The sequence below is a fragment of the Lissotriton helveticus genome, chromosome 2_1, assembly GCF_964261635.1.
Source record: "Lissotriton helveticus chromosome 2_1, aLisHel1.1, whole genome shotgun sequence".
In the NCBI taxonomy this organism is placed as follows: domain Eukaryota; kingdom Metazoa; phylum Chordata; class Amphibia; order Caudata; family Salamandridae; genus Lissotriton; species Lissotriton helveticus.
In genome coordinates, this window is record NC_136059.1 from 1,024,884,790 (window position 1) to 1,024,909,110 (window position 24,321).

A 24,321-nucleotide genomic window follows, 5' to 3' on the forward strand; every position below is an offset into this window, starting at 1 on the left:
CGGGACCTCACCTGACGGAGATCTGGAGGAGCAGCGGGGCCGTGACGCGGAAGAGGGATCGAAGCGGAATTGGCGGGCGCCTTGACTGGCGGGGGCCTCTGCGGAGCCGCCTGGACCGTGGGCGGTGGAACATCGTCTCTTGACCGGACGCGCCTCAGCGCCGGAGACTGACCAGGGCTAGGCGCCCGGGGGGCGCAAAACGACCCAGCCTGCGACACCTTGGTGGCCTGACATAGGCTGCCCTGCAGTACTTGGAGTGTGAGCCAGGGTGCCCCACTGACTGAGCGGAGGAGATCTCGCTCCCTATGCTGGGTCCCGTCTGACGGAGGCGCGGAGAGGCGGTGGCGCTGAGGGGCCAGAGCAGGACTGGAGAATCCACCCGGGGGTGCCCGAATTCACTGGGAACTGCAGCGGAGACGCATACACCTTGCGGCCCGGCGACATGACGCGGGGCACCAGGAAAAAAGGCTTCGGCGCCCTGAAGCTGGACGACCCGGGCCACCTCGTGGAGGAGGATGCGTCGACATCTGGAGAGGGAAACTCACCCTGCCCGCGAGATCCGTCACTGGGCGACATCATGCAGGCGATAATGGCGTCTCGGGAGGCCCTTGAAAAGCGGATGGACACCATCGGATCGGACCTGACCCTATTGAAGGACGACCACAGAAAGCTGAAGGAGCGGGTGGCGACCTCGGAGGTAGCCCTGAAGGATCTGCCCGGAGATGTGGAAACTCTGAGAGCATCGCTGGCTGAGGTAGCGCAGAAGGTCCGTGTATTGGAGCTCAGGGCCGAGGACAGTGAAGGGCGCTCCAGACTTAACAACCTCCGCCTCGTGGGGGTCCCCGAAAAAGTGGAGGGCCGGGACGCGGTCACTTATCTGGAAGATTGGCTGCGGACAGCGGTGGCCCCTGAGGGACTCTCCCCATTCTTTGCTCTGGAGCGGGCCCATAGAGTACCGGCGCGCCCCCCAAGACGGGAGGGCCACCACGACCGATAGTGCTGCGCCTATTACACTTCCGGGATAGAGATCACATCCTCCGAAGAGTCAGAGACCTGCCGGACCTGAGAATCGAGAACAGCAGGGTCATGGTCTTCCCGGACTTCACCAGGGACGTGCAAAAGCAACGAGCGTCTTTCCTGGCGGTCAAGCGAAAGTTGAGATCGCTCCAGCTGCCATATGCCATGTTGTTCCCAGCACGGCTGAGGATCATCGCTGACGGTCGCTCACACTTCTTCCTCAAACCGCAAGAGGCCTGGAGTTGGTTGGATGCCAGGGGGGAATCGGATCCAGGCGCCCCTCCGGAGACCTCGCCTAGGGGGCATTCTGTCCAGACGACGCCGACGCGGGGAACCGGTTCCCCGGCGAGATGGCGGCAGGAGAGAGCCGAGGCAGTCCTGGCGGTGGTGGCCATCAGCCGGGGGGACGCCAGCCCACCTGGGAGCGCGTCGGAGCAGTCGGGGGCCAATGCTCCCAGTCCTGGCTCCAGTAGCGAGCACGATCTATCAGAGGTGGACCTGCCGGTGGTGACTCCCCAAACAGCTGATGGAGTTCTTGACTGAGGTGGACAGCGAGATACTGGACTCCTTTGTAAGGTACTGGGTGCGGTCTGAGGCTGCTGACGGACGCTATGCGGAAAGGCTTGGGACCTCCCCAACAATTGTTATTAGGCTGCGTGGAGGGGGGAGAAGGGCCGGGGGGGGCTTCTCCTGAAGGTTCCGAGGGGGGGTGGGGCGGGTGCGGAGGGCTGCGGACCTGTCGGGGACGGCGTACTGGCCTCCCTAGCCCTATTCTATTGTAGCACACTTACTACTTGAGTTTGGATGGGGTTTCCATGTTGGTGGTCTGTCCTGGGGTGTGGGAGTTGGGGAAGTTTTATTGTTCGGGTGGGGGGGGAACGGGGGGGAACTCGGGCGTGCCAGGGGGGTTGCTGTGAGAATGGATGAAGCGAGATGGACTCTGCAATGGGACCCGACCTAGACTACAAATGTCTCACGTGGAATGTAAGGGGGATGCACACGATGCAGAGGCGCCACAAGATCCACTCCTATTTAGTCAGACGGGGCATACACTTCGCCTTCCTTCAGGAAACGCACCTACTAGATAAGGAGGGTAGGGCGCTGCAAAGGAGGTGGAGGGGACAGGTCTACCACACTGGGTACTCCGCATACGCCAGGGGGGTGGCCATCTGAATACGGGCGGGGGTTCCTTTCCAATGCACACAACACCTAATTGACCCGGAGGGGAGGTATGTCATGGTGAGGGGCAAGCTGGATAGGCGGGACCTTACTCTGGGCTGTCTGTACGCTCCGAACGTAGACCAACCTGCATTTCTCTCCTTGCTGTCCAATAAACTGGCCCCGTTTCTGGTGGAGCCCTTGCTCCTTGGGGGAGACTTTAATAGCGTCACTGACACCACTCTGGACAGGTCGCACCCCCCCCTACCCAACGCACCAGCTGGCAGACTAGCACTTGCGCGTGCTGCGTGGCAGCGCCGATGGGGCCTGGTCGACTCATGGCGGGCTGGCCACCCATCGGACAGAGACTATTCTTTTTTTTCCGCTCTCCATGAGCTACACGTTCGCATAGATGCCTTCCTGTGCTCTCAGGGCGTGCATGCAGAGGTACGCCACAGTGAGTACCTCACGCGGACGATCTCGGATCACAACCCGTTGCTTTTGCAATTGAACTGGTCCCAGTACCGCCCGCGTATCCCTGCCTGGAAGCTGCGCCCGGAGGCACTGGAGGACCACCTATTCCGCGCAACAATAGCCTCGAACATCGAGGAATACTTTCAGGTCAATGAGGACACGGCGGGCTCGGCCACGATAGAGTGGGACGCCTTCAAAACGGTGGTAAGGGGCCGGTGCATTGCGGCGGCATCGGGAGTTAGGAGGACGTTGTTAGCTGACATCACGAAGGCGGATGCGAAATTGCGAGACCTAGAGAGAGCGAGACCGAGCGGCCTGAGACACATGTGACGCTACTTGAGGCGCGGGAGGCAGTGGCGGCCACAGTGGAGCGACTCCGGTGCTTCGATTACAAGGCCTACCTCACGCGCGCGCACTCGGAGCGCGACAAGTCGGGAGCCCTCCTGGCCTGGCTGGCCAACCCGGCTCGTCGGAACTCGGTCATTCTCGAACTCAGGGACCACTCGGGAGCGGCACGGTTTGATCAGGAGGGGATCAATGAAATCTTCCACGACTACTATATGGAGCTCTACCGCAGCAGGATCCTGCTGTCGGAGGAGGAATTCCAGGGTTTCGTAGAAGGCCTGGACTTACCCGAGTTGGACGAGGAGGGAGCGAAATTGCTCGGGGGCAACATTCAGGAGAGAGAGGTGAAGGTCGCCATCAAGGGTATGGCGCGGAACAAGACGCCGGGCTCAGATGGGCTCCCAACGGAGTTTTATCTCACGTATATCGACCTTTTGGCGCCCAAACTGGCGCGGGTCTACAACGAGGCAAAGAGGCTGGGCAGCCTACCGACGACAGCCGGCGAGGCACTCATAGTCCCCCTCCTGAAACCAGGCAAGCAACCGTGGGACAGGACAGCATATCGCCCGTTGTCGATGCTAAACCTGGACTATAAGATCTTGAGTAAGATCTTGGCGACGCGCCTGCTCCCCCACATGGACTCGCTAATCCACGCAGACCAGTCCGGCTTCATCCCGGCCCGTAACACGGCGCTTAACGTGCGACGACTCCTGCACGTGTTGGAGGCTGACACCTATGATGGTGATGAAGCAGCGGTGTTTGCTGTCGACATGGAAAAGGCCTTTGACAGCCTGGAATGGCCTTACCTCTTCCATGTAATGCGCATGATGGGGCTGGGCGATGATTTTGTGGATTGGACGGTGCTACTATACCGGAATGCTACAGCCAGGGTCAGAACTGGGAGAATCATTTCCGAGATGTGTGCGGTGAGCAGGGGCACTCGCCAGGGTTGCCCTCTCTCCCCCCTGTTGTTCGCCATAGCGATCGAACCACTCGCGGCGAGAGCCCGCCTGGGGCGGACATATCAGGGACTGGATGTCTATGGACAAGTACACCACATAGCTTTGTATGCAGACAACCTGCTAATGTTTCTGGCGGACTCGACTGACTCTCTGCGAGGCGCTAAGGCCCTCCTGCAATCACCAAGTAGGGTGTCGGGTCTCCGGGTAAACTGGGCGAAATCATACCTGTTCCCAGTCCGACCGCGTAGACTAGGCCCACAAACCTCGGAGGGGGTGACGTGGGAAGAGAGGAGCCTGCGCTACCTAGGGACCTCGATATTTCACAACACAGCAGATATTCTTGAGGGGAACGTCGGTTCGGCAATCAGACACGCCAAGGAGAACTTCGAGTTTTGGGGCACGCTCCCGTTGTCGCTCATGGGGAGGGTGGCACTCCTTAAAATGGTGACCCTGCCACGGTTGCTTTATTTCTTTAGGACCCTCCCGATCTGGATCCCGGCGAGCTTCTTCAGGCGGTTGAGGTCGTTAGTGATCGACTTTCTATGGGGGACGGGCAGGCGCAGGGTGGCGCACAGCACACTCCTCCGCCCTAGGGAGGAGGGTGGGCTTGCGGTGCCAGACTATGAGCTCTACTACCTGGCGGCCCAGCTGCAGTGGCTGACGCAGTGGGTCGCACGAGCCAGGAGAGAAAGCGATGGCTCCGGAGATCCGGCGGGCCCGGTTCAAGTGTTATCCCGGATCGTTCTGGGGCTCCCGTTGGGTGATTTCCATCTTACTCAAGAATTTGCGACGGTCCGGAAGTGCTGGAATAGATACCGCCGAAGGGGCCGTATTGGGGTGCCGTACGCCCCTGAGATCCCGCTCCGACTATGCGGAGCACTGCCGCATGGGGGCTCGTGGCACGGACTGGGAGGCTGGGAACAGCAGGGACTCAAGTCCATGGGAGACCTCTATGAGGACGGGGCGATGCTGCCCTTCGACCTACTGAGGGACCGCTTTGAGCTGTCGGGGGGAGATTTCCTCCTTCACGCGGCGCTAACATCGGCAATGCGAAAGCACTGGAAAACAGGTATGATAGAGCCAACACTGTCGCTGGGTTGCCAATACGTGGTGATGATGGCGGGGACGGTCAAGGCAGTCACGTGCCTGTACAGACGCATGGTCTCGGAGACTGTGGCTCCTCTGCAAGCCCTGAAGACGAAATGGGAGGCGGATCTGGCGACGGGGACCCCTGACGAGGCGTGGACTGGCATTGTGGCGCGGGCCCGAAACGGAACGCGCAACGCTAGGTTCCAGCTGATGCACTTTTATGTCCTACACAGGGCCTACCTGACACCTGACAAATTACATAAATACTTCCCAACGCACCCGGCGGCCTGTCCGCGATGCCCGGCGACCTTGGCTGACTTCCAGCACATGTTCTGGTCCTGCCCAGAGTTGGGTTCCTTTTGGCAGGAGGTAGTAGACACTTTGAGGGAGGTCACGGAGAGGGACTTGCATTTATCCATGGCACACTGCATCCTGCACTGGTATCCACACACATCAAAGAACAAGATCACTAGCAAGTTCTTGGACCTGGGTCTGCTCCTGGCGAAGCGAGCCATAACATCACAATGGAAGGTGAATAGGGACCCTGGGGTGGAGAAGTGGAAGGCTGAGTTGCTCAAATGGGCCCGCTGTGAGGGAGAACTCCGTATGCAGGCTGCGCTTAGAGCAGACAATGACGCGGCACTGGAGAGGGCCAGGGCATGGGAAGGGCTGATCTTGGACCTCTCACTTGTGGGCCTGGAAGAGGAGGACACCCCGACACATAGCCCTGCCCCGGCGGACCGCTTACCAGGTGAGGTGGCGACCTAGGCTCCCTACCTTATACCCCTACTTCCTGAGTGAGGACAATGAGTTGTTTGTTGGATGCTCCTGATGACCCACTTTGGGACTGCTTTGGTCGAGGAGACTATGATCTCGCACTGGTGACGAACTGGCACGCCTGGGGGGGTGGGGGCTGGAGGAGGGGGGGGAGGGGGGATAGTTCTGGAGGGGAGAAGGGGTGGAGGGGGGCAAGCTGGGTGTTGAGGGTGGGGAGTTCTTGTTTGGACGTAAAGAAGAGACCTTCCTGACTTTGATGGACACAGCGTTAAAGCGAGGGAGCGAGAGGACTGAAAAGCAGCACTGTCTTCCCCCAGAAAGCTGATTTCGACTGTTACATGTTATTACACTCTACACACGTATATCTCTGCTGGCACGCTGCTCGACCTCCGGGGTGTGAGCTGAAGAGCTGTGTGACACATATATCGTTATAAGGGGATTATTCACCGGGAGAACTAACAAGTACCATGTGAATGTACAAATAACTATGCTGCAATAAAAATAGAGGTACAAAAAAAAAATAGGCAGGTTAAGGCCTTAATAAGTGACAACCAGGCCGCAAATTCTCCTCAGTCTGAACATTGACACTCCTCCCAGTAATAAGCACCTGTGTCTGACCAGGGCTGTAGTGGCCTCTGTGGATTATTGCCCTTATTAACTGCAGCAGTTCACAGGTATGTCCTCCTTAACTGGCCACTTACCAGTAGAGTTACACCTGGTTGTCTTTTCATTGGCATGAGGAATGTTCTATTGCTTCTGCAAAAGTTGTGAAAAGCCCCTAAAGCCTGTATTTTCTCTTCAGTAGTACATACTTAAGAAAGCAAAAACAAGAAAGCACTTTGCAGTGTTCTAGAGCTGCCGACTTAATTATCACTGGCTGCTAATTAAATTAAACAGACAGAAAGGTGATCTATAAAAATGAATACACTTTATAAAGACAATTTTTATAGTGCTGTATATCTTGTTTGACCCTTTCCAAATCTTAAACTGAGGGGAACAAATGGCGGGTATTTCTTTATAAAAGGTGGGAATTCTACTTACCAGTCGTTTACTATGCTGCTTAGGCGAAAGTCGTGCGGTAGGCAGGGGCAATATTGGAGGCTGTCGCTCACTGTCTTGGAGCTCAGGACAGTTCTGAATCCCCGCAAATCATGCATCAGTCCAGTTAAAAGTTTACTGGCCTCAGTCAATGTTGCTGATGAGCTGCTTCAGGCAATGGGTCTCTGGTGGGCTGAGGTAGAGGAGTAAGACTGCTGGCAAAGCTAAGTCCAGTCACTGTACGCTCAGTGACCCTGGCAGGACCAGACACATGTGTCTTGGCCCCCTGGTACCCTCACAAATGGGCAGATGATGTTTTCTTGATCCGACGGGGGACTGTGAAGTGCACTCCCTCCAACATTTGGAGAGCTGGGCATGTGAAATTTGCTTCCATCCGCCAGGTTCTGGCGATTGTCAGTGCCTTAGCATGGGAGGTCGGGGGTCATCACACAGTATGCAAGAAATACAATAGGCATCCTCCTTCCTCAATGTCATATCCGATGTCAGGGAGTTCGTCACACGCTATGAACTAAAAAGCACATACTCAGATGGCACTGTTTCACTGACACTTTTGTCAAAGTCTGCCTGTTATTTTATGTGATAAAGGCCACACACTGTCTGCAGACACGTGGCTGGTGCTAGCTTCAGACCCAGGTGGTTCACTTTAAATAAAGGTAACATTTTGTTCGACCTTTCTAATTAAGCGCCTACTGACTACCGCTCCTGTCTGTCATCAGGCACCGAATATATTTCACAAATCATGTACTTCCTGCACCATCTGGAGAGGTCGACGGTGTTCACAGTCTCTAAGACTGTTAGTAACTAGTGCAGCACTGCAGTCTTTGCGCGTTAAGCTAAATGTGCACGTCAAGTGTGTGGCTGTAAGTACGGGTAGTGTGTGCGTGGAAGCACATTTGGAATTTAAAGCATTATCCTGTGGTGCGCTGGCAAATGATTTATTGTCCCTCACTCTAGAAACACTCAACTTTGCAGCGGCAACCAGTGAGAGAAGGTACACAGCTGCCTGGCTCGCCTCTCTCCTTGTGCCTGGGGACCTACTGCTCTGTGCAGCCCAGCTGAGCTGCCAACATACGACCTCTCCGGCCGCCGCATGGGAGTAATCAGGTAGCACCGGTGGGCCCGGCTGCGTCGGGTTCGTCATGGTGTCGGTCGCCCATTAACACAGCAGGATAATTGCGGGCAGCATAGCCACTAATCTTGAATTAAACTGCTACGCCCTCGCGCAACGGGAGGGCGGCAGCCCAAGGACTCGTCGCACTCGCCTATATCTGTGAGTCTGATGGAAACTCACACTCCTAAACTCACTGCCTAAATGGCTTGGTACGAACCATTGCTATGCAGTGACTTGACCTCAGTGATATGCGCTTCCTGCGCAGGCAGCTGCACACTCTGACTCTCAAACTCACTGAGAGGGACCTATTCTGGGCCGACTGACGAGCACAATTCCTCGAGTGCCTGGCCCGCCGCTTCTAACCGGGACCTCACTTCCTTTCTGTTAAGGACGTGAGGTCACATCTCTCTCCCCCCCTCCTCCTCGGCGCCACAACAGCCTGTAACGCAACGAGGGCAGGCCTCGCCGGGTCTCTCGTATAGGGCAGTCAATGTGACTTAGTGGGTGTGACAGCCGCGGCCTGCACCATCCGGAGAGGTCGACGGTGTTCACAGTCTCTCGACCGAAACGCCCTTCTGAAAGTAAACAAAGGACTACGGTACCGAAGGGCTCGTCTGAAGGTAAACGAAGGACTAAACTATGACAGAATTTCGTAAATGACAACGAAACAGAAGAGCTGCGAAGAAACGTTTCAGCCATGTTGGAAATAAATCTAAAATGTATTTAAATCTACACTTCAAAGCAAACAACCACAACATAGAATAAAATAAGTGTCCTAGAAGAAAAAACTTATTTTTTAAATATATTTAGTAAATATAGCAGTCTACTAATTTCGATTAAACTTTGAATATCGATATGTACTTACAAACCAAAAGCAAAACATCATATTTAAATTAAGTCAAATGAGCAAAAAGTGGATATATATCCTAGTAAAATAATAAATAACGAACACACGGAAAGAGCCTGTGCTCTCCCCTTCCCATTGGCTGGAAGGTAAAATTCCAGCCAATGGGAAGAGGAGAGGGCGGGACTTAAAAAAAGACCCAGAAACGCCCCCGAATCGCGTCAAGGCGGGCCCTGAACTGAGTGACGCTCCTCTCCTCCAATGGCTGGCCAGCATTTACGAGGCCAGCCAATGGAGAAGAGGGGCGTGTTCAGGCCCCCATACTAGACACATAAGATTTCGGCTCCGCCCACTGCTTACGCAGTGCGACGGTAGCCGAAACCTAAAAATCAGAGGTCTAGGATTTGACGCAAATGACCGTCCTTTTTGGGAATCAGGAAATAACGGAATTAAAATCCCTGGCCCCATTCCTGTTCTGGTTCCAACTCCACTGCACTCTTTTGAAGCAAAGACTGGACGCCCTTTCGAAGTCAGAATCTGTTTTGGCGCCAGACTCGACTCAAAGGGCAAATCCAAGAGGGCCTTTTGCACATCTGGTGAGAAAAAAAGAACCTCTCGGGCATTTGTGCCTTCTTGTAGCGACTGATGTTCCATCACTCTAGCCACTGAATCAGCGGTATCCAGCCCAGACTAGATGACTTGCCGGGCTGCACTTGATAATTATTCAGGAGCTCGGTACAGTGTCCCTGAACATCATCAGGTGGTTTTGAGATCACGGTTTTAGCTGAATCCATCAAGGCATGTATATACAGTCCCAACAATCAGGTTGCATTTGTGGACTTCAGTGCCATGCTGCCTGAAGAACACCCTTTCTTGGCCGATTGTTCCATTTTATTGGATTCCCGATCTGCTTGCAAAGATGGAGTGGATCTTCTATGAACACGAAGCCTGAACCACCAAACTCTCAGGTAATGGATGAGCAGACAAAAAGCTTGGATTGCCTGCAGCCAGCTTGTACCTTGTAGGTATTGGCCTGAAAACAGCAGGGGTCGACCTAGGCTTTTGCGAAAAGTCCAAAATTGTATCCGTAAAAGTCTCAGTTAAAGGCAACAAAGTTTCTGAAAACGAGGAGCGAAGCACCCCAGTAAACCTTGACCTAAGGTCTGTGGTTGAACGAGAGAAATCCAAAATTTCCGCTGCATTCCTTATGACTAAGTGGTAGGAAGTAACTTCTGGAGGCAGAATACCTTTGGGTGACAATAACTCCCATACTAGAAACGTGTCCAAGCGACTTGCCTCCTAAAACCCTTCAAAATCTGGGTTAAATAATAAAATTTCGCCTTCTTCCTGTTCTGGAGGATCTTTATCTCGAAAGAAATACCTTTTTTCCTCAAGAAGTCTTTGGGCCTCTATTCTTGACCTGTGACGTTGCGTAGGTAACGCCGCCGGTGACGTCAGCACTTGTACTGGCAGAGTAAGAAGTCGCACCGGAGTTGAAGCATCCAACGTCGGAACAGAGCCAGACGGCGCCAGAGAAGTCATGGTCAGCAACACCTTAGCAGATGGAAAGGCTGGAGAAGGAGCTTTCTTTCTAGAAGCCAATCTCAGTGTCGGACTGGGCCAGGAAACTTGAGCCACTGGCATAAAGGGCATAAAAGGAGCCTGCTGATAAGTTGCTGTATAGCTCATAGAATAGGACAGCGGACACATGGGGCCCGCAGGTGTACCAGCTAGAGTCATCACTATATTAAAAATGCTAAACGCAGCATTTAAAAAGTGGGAAGAGTCCCCCTGAAGCAGGCAAGGATGAATATACCTGATCTTGCAGAGTTGCTGGTTCCAAGACTGGCGTTGCTTCTTGTATCTCAGACAAAGTCTGTTGCAGCACCAGATCCAAAGGTGATGCAGGGAATGGCTTCTTGACATCCATCATCTGAAGCCAACCTCAGAGATATCGACCTCGGCGAATCTTCTTTGAAAGAACACTGTCAAGAACCATGGCATCACTTCTTGAGCTTCTTCCTTGCCGACCTCGATGAATGTGGAGACAGAGACTTGGATCAAGGGCAAGACTTCCATCGACCTCTCTTCTCTTGCTTCGCTCTTGCCGTGAACATTTTTGACTCCTTTCCTTCAATGCCAAAGGATTCATCTTTTGGCACAAAGAACAGGTGTGGACATTGTGATCTGACTCTATGCACAAAATGCAACTGTCATGAGGATAAGTGGAAGACATTTGACCCTCACAGTCCTTACAGGTCTTGAACCCTGAACTTTGCGGTGGAGACATTGTTACCAAAAAACTGCAACAGTTTCAAATAAACGTGGATAGACTCCGATCCTTCAATAATAGGGAACCAACAGGAACAGTTACGCGTCAAAGTGGTGGAAAAAAGGGAACTGACATCAGCATGCTGAAGAGGGATTCTTATGGCTCCATTGACGTCACGCAGTGCTGTGTGCGGAGCTATGGGCATTATGATGCCCTTGCCAAAGTGGGAAAGCCTTCAAAAAGTTCCTGTGGAATGCTGGCGTATTGGTATTTTCAAAAGGTGAAGAATCTGCAGGTAGATGTATCGATTAGAAAGACAAAATAGTGTGTCTCAAGTCCGATTACCCCAGCATTGGTTTTCTGTTAAACAAAACTGACTGCGATTTTCAAGATCTTAAGCCTTATACATAAAGCATTCTTTGCTCTGACCCACAAAAAACACCTTTTAGGCATCACTTTGCACTTAACAAGTCACCCAGATTCCTGCATTCTAACATGCAATGTACTCTTTTTAACACCCTGGGTGAGAAAGTATACAATAGGTTGGAGATTTTGTTCCTTGCTTGGTCCCAAACTATGGAATGACCTCCCAATAAGGATAAAACATGATGCATTTAGGAAAACACTCAAAACTCTTCCATTCTTTTACTTGAACGGTAGTTTTTCTTCAAGATGCCCATTTCTAACGCCAAGATGCCTTTTAGGTGAATATTGGTCTTAAGAAGTTTCACTTAATGCATTAATTTCAGGGTTTCCCTTTGTCAGGAGACTTACTTGTGAGAGGGAAAGGAAGCTGTGAAAGGAACCCCTTACAGGCCCAAGCAGTGCATAACTTAACTTCACTCTCCATGATGGCCTTCAGATGCATGGAGGCTCAGGAGTTGCAAATCAAGGGATTATGGTAAAGCGCCAGGCACCACATGCTGTTGTCGTGCCTATCAAAGAGGGACATTTGTTTGCGCAATGTTCACAGGAACTGAACCCAAATACCTTAGGAGGTGAAACTTGTCCCAGTCTGCTGAATATACATTCTCATAATTTTGAAGAATTTGGTGAACACTGAAGGAAAGCTCTTGATACGTGTCTGTAGGTGTGGAAAAATATGAAGCGATAGCCTGCAGAAGTCACGAGGTACCACCTGCGACGAAGAACTACTACTAAAAGAAGAAACTGCCATACCCCATCTGGTGCATAGGGATATTTATAAAATGGGGAATCCATGGTACTAAGTATTAACGTAATGAACACATATCTTTTATGTGAAGTTAGTGTAATAATGCACGCTCACAATGTACATCACTGTTGCCATGGAGGTCACAGAAGTAATTAATTAAAATATTCACCACTATTCCCATCCAACCACCAATCCCAGACCTATACATGAACTGATCATACAATCTTACTCAAATAAACACAACAGCAAACAAAATCCAAATTTAGAAATGTTTAGTCCTTAAAACATTTATTGCTCCAATGTATACAAATACAATCTATCCTCCAAAAATATTTTAATGTTCAGTATTTTTTAGCAGTGAACATGTAACGCAGAGCTCATTTACAGGGACTTTGCATGCAGAGAGTAGTTTTAACAATCACACAACCAGATGACCACCATATATTTTAATAAGTATTTTACACTGTACAGAACATGTGACAAAAACATGAACCTTTATTTACAAAAATCCCCATGGTTCCTCTTAAACGGTTCGCCTACACACGCTGGCACTCACTGTAGTCAACGGTGTAGCTAATGAGTCAATCCTAGGGAATTTCAACCTTGCTTGTGTGTTGAATACTTTAGATGGGGGTCTTGCTTGGTCAGGAACGTTTGCACCTAGACCGAACTTGATTCATTGAGCATATTTAGTGCCACTGGTTTTCCAAATTGTAAACAAAGGATTTATCAACACTTCTAACGATATCGCATTCTAAAATGACAACCAGGGTTACAAGCATCACACTGACATGTCCGCATCATCTATTTTCTTTCCTAGGGAAAAAGTCTGATTAATTTATACATTTATTTTTAATGCAGTCTTTACTTAAAACAAATTTGCATGTGAGGCCAAGTGGACAGCGTTTCAAGATCGGAATATGCGGAACTCGTTGAAGGCTCTTCATCTCGATTTACAGATGCAACCCATCCGTATATGGCGTAGAAATCCGAAATGTTGTTTCAGATTACCTTCAAACAAGCTTCACAACTGGAAAATATTTGTGACTAGTGAAATCAAATTCAGGAGGAACCTATTGAAAAAGATCAACAGAATATTTTAATATATGTTGTGCTAGTATACACATGAACTAATGCAACACATGACACTAATTCATAGAATGTTTTTGCAGATGAAGCTTAATCACCGCACACAGGATGCAGAGATCGGTTAACTTCGCAATAAAGAAGACGGAGCCTTCAATGCATTGACTCCCACCTCAAGGCGGGATGAGCAGAATGTAATAATAAGGATCTTCCAATACAAGATGCTGGGTTGTATCACATGCTAGAAGAGAGGTTTGCTATTATCGCAAGAGACCACTTCAGTAATATGTACTCCAGGGATACGCTCTATAAATCAGAGCAATAAGATGTATTCAAGAGGTGTACCCAGTGAACCAAGTAATGTACCCGAGGGCAGTGTCCAATGATCCAAAGCAATGAGATGTGGTAAGATGTACTGAAGTGGTATACCCAATAAACCACTACAATAAGACGTGCTCAGTCAATGCACACCATTAAATATAGCTATAAAGTGCACTGCAGTACAATGGATGTAAGATATGTGAACATGAACCGCAACAGTAAGATGCTGGGGAGTCATAAATGAAACACTGCAGTGGAGGGCTTCCAATGAACGACTGCAATATGATGTACCTAATGGATGCAGCCAATGAACTGATGCAATAAGATGTACTCAAAGGATGTACCCAATGAATCACTGCAAACAAATCTACTCAAGGAATATGACCAAGGAACCAATGCAATGATATTTTCCCAAGGAGTGACCCCAACATACTACTACATACCATGAACCCAAGGATCTACTCTGGGAACCTCGGCAATTATATGTACTCAAGCTGTGTACCAAATTAACCACTGCAATAAGATGTTTTCAATTGATTTTTTCAGAGAACAGCTACAATAAGATGAATCCAAGGGATGGAACCAATAGAAAATTTCAATTTCAATAAGTGTACCCAAAGGATGTATTGAAAACACCACAACATTTGGATGAACCCAAGGATGTACCAAAAAACCAAAGTAATGGGATGAACCCAATGAATAACCGCAATGAGAGGCGATTCACCAAATTAACCACATTAATGACTACACAGCAGCATTTGAAATCATCATTTACAAAGAGTAACTAAAAGTCTTACATATTTGTGAAGCATCAGCAGAACAGAGCTTTCTTGGGTTATATCCTTCCTCGAAAATGTTACTTACCAAAGCGACCAATAATACATATGGGGTACTTAAAGGGTGTGTGTTATTATCTACCCTTTTCGACTGTTATATGACCCTTTCCTACCAAAATAAGATAGGCTATTATTTGTATGCTGAGGGGTCCCAGCTCTGCCTTAACTAATGCAATTTGGACAACTTAATAAATGTATCACACTGCCTACTCTTGCTCACTGCACGATGCAGAAAAACGTATCATGCCTGAATGCGGATTAAAGAAATCTTGTGCAGGGTTTCTCTTGGCCTGAATCTCCGGATGATGTTCTCCTAGTTTGATTAGTACCAGTAGTTACCCAGCAAAACACTCTCAAAATTAGAAAGAGTCCAGAATCAGCTGCTGAAACTCAGTCATTACTATATATATATGTCGGTTTGAAAGTTTCTCTACTGGCTCCCAGTAAATGAAAGAAGCTACTTAAAATCTCTTTCTCATCTGATGAGTGCAAAGAGGTTCTCAGTTGCTGATATGGAGACCACAGATTGAGAAAAACTAATCTTGGAACACAGGATGGACATTTTTGCTCCATATTTACACTAAACTTGCATACAGTAGTTGTGTATTTCAACAGTCAACTCTGACCACGTTCTGGACAGGTCTGCCCTTTTGCTTATTTCATTCAGAATGGTACAGCATACCCGGAATGGAGTACTATTTGTATCTGCTGTCTGTGCTCTTTCTCCATTCCTCCAACTTAGGTACCACTGGAAAGTAACAAATACAAAATGGAACCCAAAGTGGCAATAGCCATTGGTGTCAAATAGGTTACACATGTATCCTCTACATACACAAGTAATGTACACGAATGTGACAACCATGTTCCACATGTATAAGTAAGGGAACAGGCAGCAGGCTGGCAGACAAATTTAGAAATTCCGGAGAGGTCTACTGAGTCCCTTTAACAGGTTTAGGCCAAGTAGCGCAGGCTCAGTCTTCAGCTTGCCTTGCTGAAGCACCACAAGTAGAAGAATCCCTCCCCTTCTCCCTTCCACCCACTCCCCCTCCCTTACATTCTCACTACCGACCTTTCATTTGGAATACCTTTCTTTACTTCTTCCACATATCACACATACTTATGTTTCATTAGGTCGAGCCTGTTCCATTCCGCAGGAATGGATAGGATCGAATTCAAGTGCTCGATCGGCTAGTGAAACCACTGGCGTTTCTTCACAGTGCATGTGAGGTCACGTGGCCACAAAGCGGGTCACGTGACCACACAAGCACGCGCATCTCCCTAATCTGCCTGCCTCCCCTCGCTCGCATTCACGCCCCAGGCTCTCCCACCCCCATCCGGCTTCCCGGCTTCCCTCCTCGCTCGCTCGCATTCACTCCCCAGGCTCTCCCACCCCCATCCGGCTTCCCGGCTTCCCTCCTCGCTCGCTCGCATTCACTCCCCAGGCTCTGCCACCCCCATCCGGCTTCCCGGCTTCCCTCCTCGCTCGCTCGCATTCACGCCCCAGGCCGAGGACCTTCGTTTTTTTTTCCGGAGAAATGAAACAAGGCGCTTTTGTCATTTAAGCTTACAACTAAGAGCTGCTCTAAGGATCGAGGCTCGACACCAGCTGCAAAATCTTGCCATCACTCTTATGTCGGACTAACTAAACGATGACACGGTTTACACGGCCACATCCCCAGGCTCTCCCACCCCCATCCGGCTTCCCGGCTTCCCTCCTCGCTCGCTCGCATTCACTCCCCAGGCTCTGCCACCCCCATCCGGCTTCCCGGCTTCCCTCCTCGCTCGCTCGCATTCACGCCCCAGGCCCAAGGACCTTCGTTTTTTTCCCCGGAGAAATGAAACAAGGCGCTTTTGTCATTTAAGCTTACAACTAAGAGCTGCTCTAAGGATCGAGGCTCGACACCAGCTGCAAAATCTTGCCATCACTCTTCTGTCGGACTAACAAAAGCGATGACACGGTTTACACGGCCACATGGCAGTGTCGCATTGAGATCCATGCACAGCCCATGGGCCCTCCCACCAGAGCATGAGAAACCCACACGTGTCCCTTCGCTCTGACTATACCCGCACCTGCTCCCCATGTAGCGCCCTCTGCCCTGGTAACCCCTGAAACAATGCCACGCTCGGGTGGCTCCCTCGCCATCTTGATTTATTCTATCCTCTCGCAGCTTCCTGTCCAGACTGCTTTATCTGGGTGGGTAAGGGAAGGGGCTGGTCGGAGCATGTGTCGCCTCAACGCCAGGCAAGCTCCAACAAGGCACAGCCTCAAATGCGAAACAGCACAGAACGTGAATAAATATACATGTCCAGCAGAAGGTATGCACACCGTAATGTAGCCCAGCAAATAATTTATTTTTACAAATATCACTTACTTTAAATCTCGAAGTTTTTCAACCGTAGTTATTTTAATAACACTGTGATGATGAAAAGCTTACCCAACAACGCTTTAAAAACACAAAAATAAATAAATGCTTTTATTTGAAGATGCAATTTACAGATTGACCAAAGTTCTGTAAAACGGATGCACAGCCGACCACACTATCTTACTGGCGCAAATTTAAATCTCTCATCCAACTGTAGCCCTCTCAAAGTACGTGAATGCAAACCACCATAATCTCTATATTTCAAAACAAGCGTATATTGTACGACCCGTACAAATGTGCTTTATACATCAAATAAATCACGTTAGTGCCACTCGGTTGCAGGAAACTGACATTTCAAATAACTACAGTAAAAAAATAAAAAAAATGTTTAAAAAAAAATTCTCAACTGCAGTACTTAGTAGAAAATAAATATTTCCTGTTTTGAATGAATCCTACAATTTCATATTCACTCTCATTCAGTCAGGTACCGTGAAAGGAAACAATTTCCTTTTATCACTGCTCAACAAAGGATTGCAACTAATTCTATATGAACATAGATCTGAGCAAACACAATCATTGCCCGTTGCAAAGTATTACATGCAGATCTACCCAAGATATCCACTGACAAGATATACAGACCTGCTGCAAAACATAACAAGCATTGGCATAGCCAATAGGTCTCGCTTGTGGGACCTTATAAGTATTTAGTTACAAGGATATTGTGCTGCAAAACAAAATACTTATAAGGTCCCACAAGCGAGACCTATTGGCTATGCCAATGCTTGTTTTTGTCTTGCAGGTTTCCTACGCTGCTTTCACTGGAGTCCAATCCACTTTTTTTATTATACTGTTTCTTCTATTAAAGTTACGTTTCTATTTATTTGTGTTTTAATAAAGGTTACTTTTTTTCAAATGAATAACTGAGTGTATAGGTCTTTTTCTGACAACACTTGTCTATTATTTATTGTGAAAATCATCTGTTTATAGGAGATTTTAAGAACAACCTTATCTAATATTAGAGTTCACCTACCAAACATAATCTAACTGACTTTTAGATAAATGAAGCCTGGGTAATTGTATAACTTCAAGAGTTCTATGAGTGTTTCACTTTATAACACCATAAGTACTGCCCGTGTGATTACCGAACAAATAAGGCACTGCCTAGGACCACCGAGGTTTCAGGGACTGCAGAGGCCCACCCTGCACATTAAATAAAGCCCCGGAGTGTGGCGATCCCCGGACTTCAGTTGGCCTCGAACCCCCCGAACAATTAGTAAACAATACCCGGGAAGGTGGCGCTCCCCTAGGCTGCAAAACGTCTGTGCCCTTCCGCACCTAATTTACATGCGACATTAGGATCCCCAGTCCTACTGAGACCCCGCAATATAATAATTGGATTGGCAGCAGAACATTACCCACCAGGGGCCTCATTTAAAAGAACGGGTGAGACCTTGCTTTTTTTTGTTAGTTTCTTCTTTTCTCTCCAGTTTTACCAACCGCATCCCCTCTATTAAAGCGATACAATATTTTCCTCCTCTCGCTTCAAGTAGTCAAACAAGTATTTGCTATCACAGGGTGGAAGCCATGCACCAGCCCTCTAATAGCAAACACAAATGTCCCGCGAATGCACACCCCAGGACATTGTATACCCTGCCCCTCACATGTCGCCCTCCCTAGGACCCTGATACATTTGTTAGTATAAACGCATACTAACACTACTTACACACGTGTAGTACAGCAACCAGAATGTAGTGAAGAAGCAGAGGTAGTGCAAAATATAAATCCTACCAGAAGTCTTTTTTACCTTCTCCCGCTCGTCGCCAAATTTATGTAGTGAAGAGGCAGACAGCAGGGGATCCAATAAGGAGATTTATTACAAGAAAACAAGACACCTGAAACAACCACCAACAGGAGCAGACAGCAAGGCAATTGTCTTCTCCAGCACTGTGTACAAACTCCGCAATGTTCCCCTCATGACAGCCCTACATTCTAACATTACATACTTAGATTCTAGTAGAATTACATACTAACATTCTACTATGACCTACATTGGAATACTACACAGAGCACTTGACTTTAAAGCAATGAGCTCATGGTTTCATCCACGCGTATTGAGACCGGTAGGGGTAAGTATTTGGCTTCCGACTCCCTATATTGTATAAACGTAAACTGACACTTCTTCCACAGGTATGCTACAGCGCCCAGAGCACATCACTTTACAGTAATGAGCTCACGGTTTAATCCCCGAGTCTTCACACCAGTAGGGGTGAGTAGTTCGCTTCCCACTCCCTATATATTAGAAACGCATACTAACACTACTTACACACTTATACTACAGCGCCTAGTATCCTACAGCTCCCAGAGCCCATCACTTTACAGCAATCAGCTCGGTTTGATCCCCGAGTTTTCACACCGGTAGGCGTGAGTACTTTGCTTCCCACTTCCAGTATACTATAAACGCACTGTAACGATCAGTAGTTCGCTTCCCACTCCCTGTATGGTATAAATTATTATTATTATTATTATTATTATTATTATATAAAATTTATAACGCGCACAGTTACCCAGGGGCATCCCGGCGCTGTGAACACAGAAAAGAAAGGCTCTCGCTCAGTCCTACACCGGAAACAAGTGTGTTTTCAAAAGTTTCCTGAAGTGCAGGATGTTGGGCTCAGCGCGGATCTTAAGGGGCAAAGAGTTCCAGTGTGTCGCCACTTGCACCGTAAATCGTCGGCCCCCGGAACGGGCTCTTTTCACTCTTGTAGTCCGCATCAGATGTCCTTGATCCGAGCGCAATGGGCGTGTGGGCTTGTAGGGGCGAGCCATAGAGGACAAAATCGCAGGACCCTTACTGTGCAAGATTTTATGGGCCGTCCATAGCGCCTTAAATTTCACCCGCTCCCTAACAGGGAGCCAGTGCAGCGCTTTCAGGGCGGGGGCAGCTGATTGTCTTCGCGGCACTTCCATCAAAACCCTCGCAGCCGCATTCTGCACCTGCTGGAGAGTTTTAAAAGTTGCTTCTGGTGCGCCAAGAAAAAGCACATTCCCGAAGTCGAGCCGCGACAAAATCAGACCGTGAATCAGGAGTTTCCTAGATGGATTTGGAAGCAGAGGTAGTACCTTGCGAGCAGAGCGCAGCAGGCCAAAGCATACCCCCGCGGTTTTCTTAGCATGTGTCCTGAAGGATAAATCCTCCTCTAACCAAACCCCCAAGCTCTTAATTTCCTTCTTGGGGGAAGGCGGATCGCCCAGGGAACGAGGCCAGCAGCTGGTGATAAGAGAGGGACTGGCCTTGCCCAACACCATCAGCTCAGTCTTGTCGCCGTTGAGCTTTAAGGCGGATTGGGACATCCAGCGGTGAACGCTCGAGAGACAGTCATGGAGGATTCCAGGTTGTTCTACCAGCTGGGTAAGGCCTACAACCAGCTGAGTATCATCAGCATAACTGATGATCTTCACTCCTGAAGGGGAGACCACTCTTTCAAGTGGAGCCATATAGGTGTTAAATAAAGTAGGGCTCAAAGATGAGCCCTGCGGGACTCCACATTGAAGAGGGTACACGGTGGATTGCTCTCCCCCTTCCCATACTTGATAAGACCGGTCTGAGAGGAAAGATTTCAGCCATGTCAGGGCCATCCCTTTGACACCCACCTCTGCCAGCCGTTGGAGGAGCACCTGATGATTAACGGTGTCAAATGCCGCACTCAGGTCCAGGAGGATCACTGCCACTGACCCCCCTGAATCAAGAATGCTCCTTGCTTCCTCCACCACTGCCAGTAAGGCTGTATCTGTCCCCTGACCAGGGCGAAAACCAGTCTGGGAGTCCCCAAGCAGATGGTGGGCTTCAAGATGGCGAGAGAGCTGACAATTGACCAGCTTCTCTGCAACTTTAGAGAAACCGGGCAAGAGTGAAATGGGCCTGAAATTAGCCAGATTTAATGGGTCTAGTCCCGGTTTCTTCAATAAAGCTTTAACAACAGCGGATTTCCACCTTAGGGGCACTGTGCCCTGGGCAAGCGAGAGATTGATAAGATCCGCAAGCGGAGTGGAGAGAACCTTTGCCACCTGTTTAAGAATTTTCATGGGCGCCGGGTCACTTGGAGACCCACTCTTCATCCTTTGCAGGACTTTTTCGACCTCCTCCTCTGATAATGGGCCGAACGAGAGCAGCTCAACAGAACTTGTTGTTGGGCTGACGTCCATTTCCACGCTTGGTGACATCGCTGGTAATGAGGACAAGATCTTCTCGATTTTCGAGTGAAAGAAGTCAGCCAACTCCTCACATTTCTCCTGTGGGTTGTCATGAACCACTGGGGGAACCGGAGCCTTCAACAGCTCTTTAAAGATCTTAAAGGATTCCCCTGGAGAATTGCTTGCCTTCTCAATCTTATCACTAAAAAAGCTCTTTTTAGCCTCTTTCAGAGCCACTTTATACTTCCTCATCCCTGCCTTATAATCATTCCGATTTTCATCAGTCCGCTCTTTTCTCCATGCACGTTCTAATCTTTTGCATGAGGTTCTAAGAACCCTGAGTTCGGGCGTGTACCATGGAGCGGAGCCAACTCTTCTTTCACTGAGCGGCTTCCTTTTTTTCGGGATCAGCGAATCCAAAGTATTAGTGAGCCAATTGCCCACCTGCTGGTCCGCCACGGTAGGGTCAGTAGCAGGGGGAGGACAGGTTCTTGCCAACTCGGCTGCCCAACTTTCCACTGGCAGCCTCGACCTAAGACGATCCACTGTGTGCCGTTGAGGTGCAGGGTCTCTCCCCTTCACCAACTGCCACTTAAAAGGAACCAAACAGTGGTCAGTCCAAGGGAGAGCCAAAGGGTGTAGGGCAAACAGATTTTTTGTGTTCGTGAAAACAACATCCAACTGATGGCCTCTCTCGTGGGTGGCGCCGGCATTAACAAGGTGAAGCTCGAGTGCGGCCAGCATACCTTGTAAGTCTTTCGCCAATCCATCGTGAGGATCATCAAAATGCACGTTCAGGTCTCCAATAACTACGAAGTTTGAAGATGCAGCGGCTAATGGTATCACCGCTTCAATAAAAGAATCTACAAAGTTTCCCATAATACCAGGGGGCCGGTAAAGGAGGAGGCCTGATAAGGAGAGAGTCGGAGATAGTCGCAGCACAAATTGACAACTTTCTGAATTAGTAATGTCGCAATCTACAGCCTTGCACATGAAATTGTCTCTATACAGGATGGCTACCCCTCCCCCCCTCCCATCTGGCCTGTCTTGATGAAATATAAGGTATCCCGTCGGGAGGGCTTCTACAATATCAGGGCCAGAGCAAGAGGTCAGCCATGTTTCTGTAAGAAACAACACGTCCAAATTATGGTCTAAGATCAGGGAGTGGATTTCAGTTGCATGGCAGGGTAGGGACCTGCAATTAAGCAGCGCCATAGACAACTGTGATGTATCCCTAATGATGCAGGCCGGACTGCAGAGAGAGCATTTTTGATAGGGAGTACCCTCTACCCAACAATAGCTACAACCAGAACATCTAGGGAAATGAAGTGACATCAAAGTATCCCTAGAGTACCTGATACTGGGATCCATGTGTCGTACAGGATTGGGCAAAGTGTCACGCCCTGTGCGTGAACACATATGACCTCACCAGAGTGTTTGGAATTTGGCCCCTTGCCAAAGTCTAATAAGATGCCTACTAACGCTACTTACACACGTATACTACTACTTAGTATGCCTACTAACGCTACTTACACACGTATACTACAGCGCCCAGAGCCCATCCTTTTACAGCACTCACCTCGATTTTATCCCCAAATCTTCACACCGGTAGGCGTAACTACTTCGCTTCCCGCTTCCGGTATACTATCAACACACAGTAGCGGTCTGTAGTTCACTTCCCACTCCCTGTATGGTATAAATGCCTACTAACACTACTTGCACACGTATGCTACAAACACCAGACCACATCACTTTACAGCAATGACCTCACGGTTTAGTCTCTCGGTTTCATACCAGAGTGTAGCACCATATCAAATCAGCACCATGCCACTCTGAGCAACACCACACTTTCAGACCAGTAACAGTGATAACTACCTACTGGCGACCGCCAGTAGGTAATAAAGAAGTTCCTTGATTCTTTTAGCTTTCAAAACTTCTCTCTATTATAATCTTTCTAATTTTTCATATATAAACAATTTTATTAATATTCAAGTACACATAGAAGTCAGAAATGCAACGTATTCTATCAACATACTTTCTACAACATTCTACAACACGTCGCTGTTAAAAGTTCATCAATTTTTTTAAACCTAACGATATTTTTTTGCAACATTTTCTTGAACATTTAACTGCACGTGCAGATTAAAAGTTCACGATTGTTTTAAGTTCGAACAGTGCCTTCCAAATGCAAGTAGCAGGTGTGGTTGAGTTGAGCAAATTTTATCCTATAATATGTACTCCACGTGCAAACTGCTTTTTCTTAACCAATCACGAAGATGCTTTTCCACAAAACAAATGTGCACCCTACTTTTAAAAAACAATGCTTTTCAAATCCCAATCAGGTACCGTTTTGTATGCGAAAAGAAACTAGTTCGCCATCTTTAAACACCTCTCTTATTCTACGAAGGAACTGCATGAGCTACAGACATCTTTCCATACCTTCCAGCCATACCTTCAAAATGCTAGTGTGGATCGTCAGACATAGCTATGTTTTCTGGTGCAAGAGGTATGCAGAACAGAGACGTATTGACTTAGACCTAGGTTTACAAAATGTGGACATTAAATGGTTTGAACAGAGAGGATTGAAGTGGCACCAATTGTTGCCTTTTGTTAAAACCTATTTGCATCTCCAACACCCTGACCTCATGATTGTGCACTTTGGTGGAAACGACCTAGGCACATTGACTAGGGTAGGTTTGGAAATGCTTATGAAGGACACCTTTGGACAACTGATGTTACTTTTGCCTCAAACTGTCTTTGTATATTCCAATATATGCCAAAGCCAGAAGTGGAAATGGTCCAAACAATTTGGTCCTCAGGTTGAAAAATATCGGAAGAAAGTCAACAAAGCTGTGTCTGCATACCTCAGAGACCAGAAAATGGGCTCCATCTACAACAACAACATACGTTTTGATATGGCGGATATGTACAGAAGTGATGGAGTACACTTCACAGATCAGGGAAACCAAGTTTTCCTGAATAACTTGAAGCTGTGCATCCGCACTTATATGTAGCTCCAACTAATGACCACAATGGCTTTTTTTTAGAGCCACCCTATAACTTACAACTTAGGCCCGCTGTTTTAGGGCCAGATAACGGCAACTCCCGGACCCTCGCCAAAATGTATTCTCCACACAGCTGTGGCGCAGCGGCCAGACCATCTCACTTTGCAGCCCAGACCTCTCGCTTTGATCCCCGGCTCTACTCACCCATAAGGGTGAGTAGTTGGCACTTTACAAATA

General features: G+C 48.7%; 1 protein-coding gene across 4 annotated transcripts in view; it reads right to left on the bottom strand.

The window, feature by feature from the left end:
* Positions 1-12,539: 12,539 nt before the first annotated feature.
* The window catches only part of NAA35 (N-alpha-acetyltransferase 35, NatC auxiliary subunit), a 423,189-nt gene continuing 411,407 nt past the window's right edge, over positions 12,540-24,321 (bottom strand). For all 4 annotated transcript variants that reach the window (XM_078675799.1, XM_078675796.1, XM_078675797.1 and 1 more), the window contains exon 23: positions 12,540-13,355. In XM_078675799.1, the coding sequence (XP_078531925.1) occupies positions 13,296-13,355 (60 nt within the window). In that variant the 3' untranslated portion in view covers positions 12,540-13,295. The remainder of the gene's footprint in view (positions 13,356-24,321) is intronic.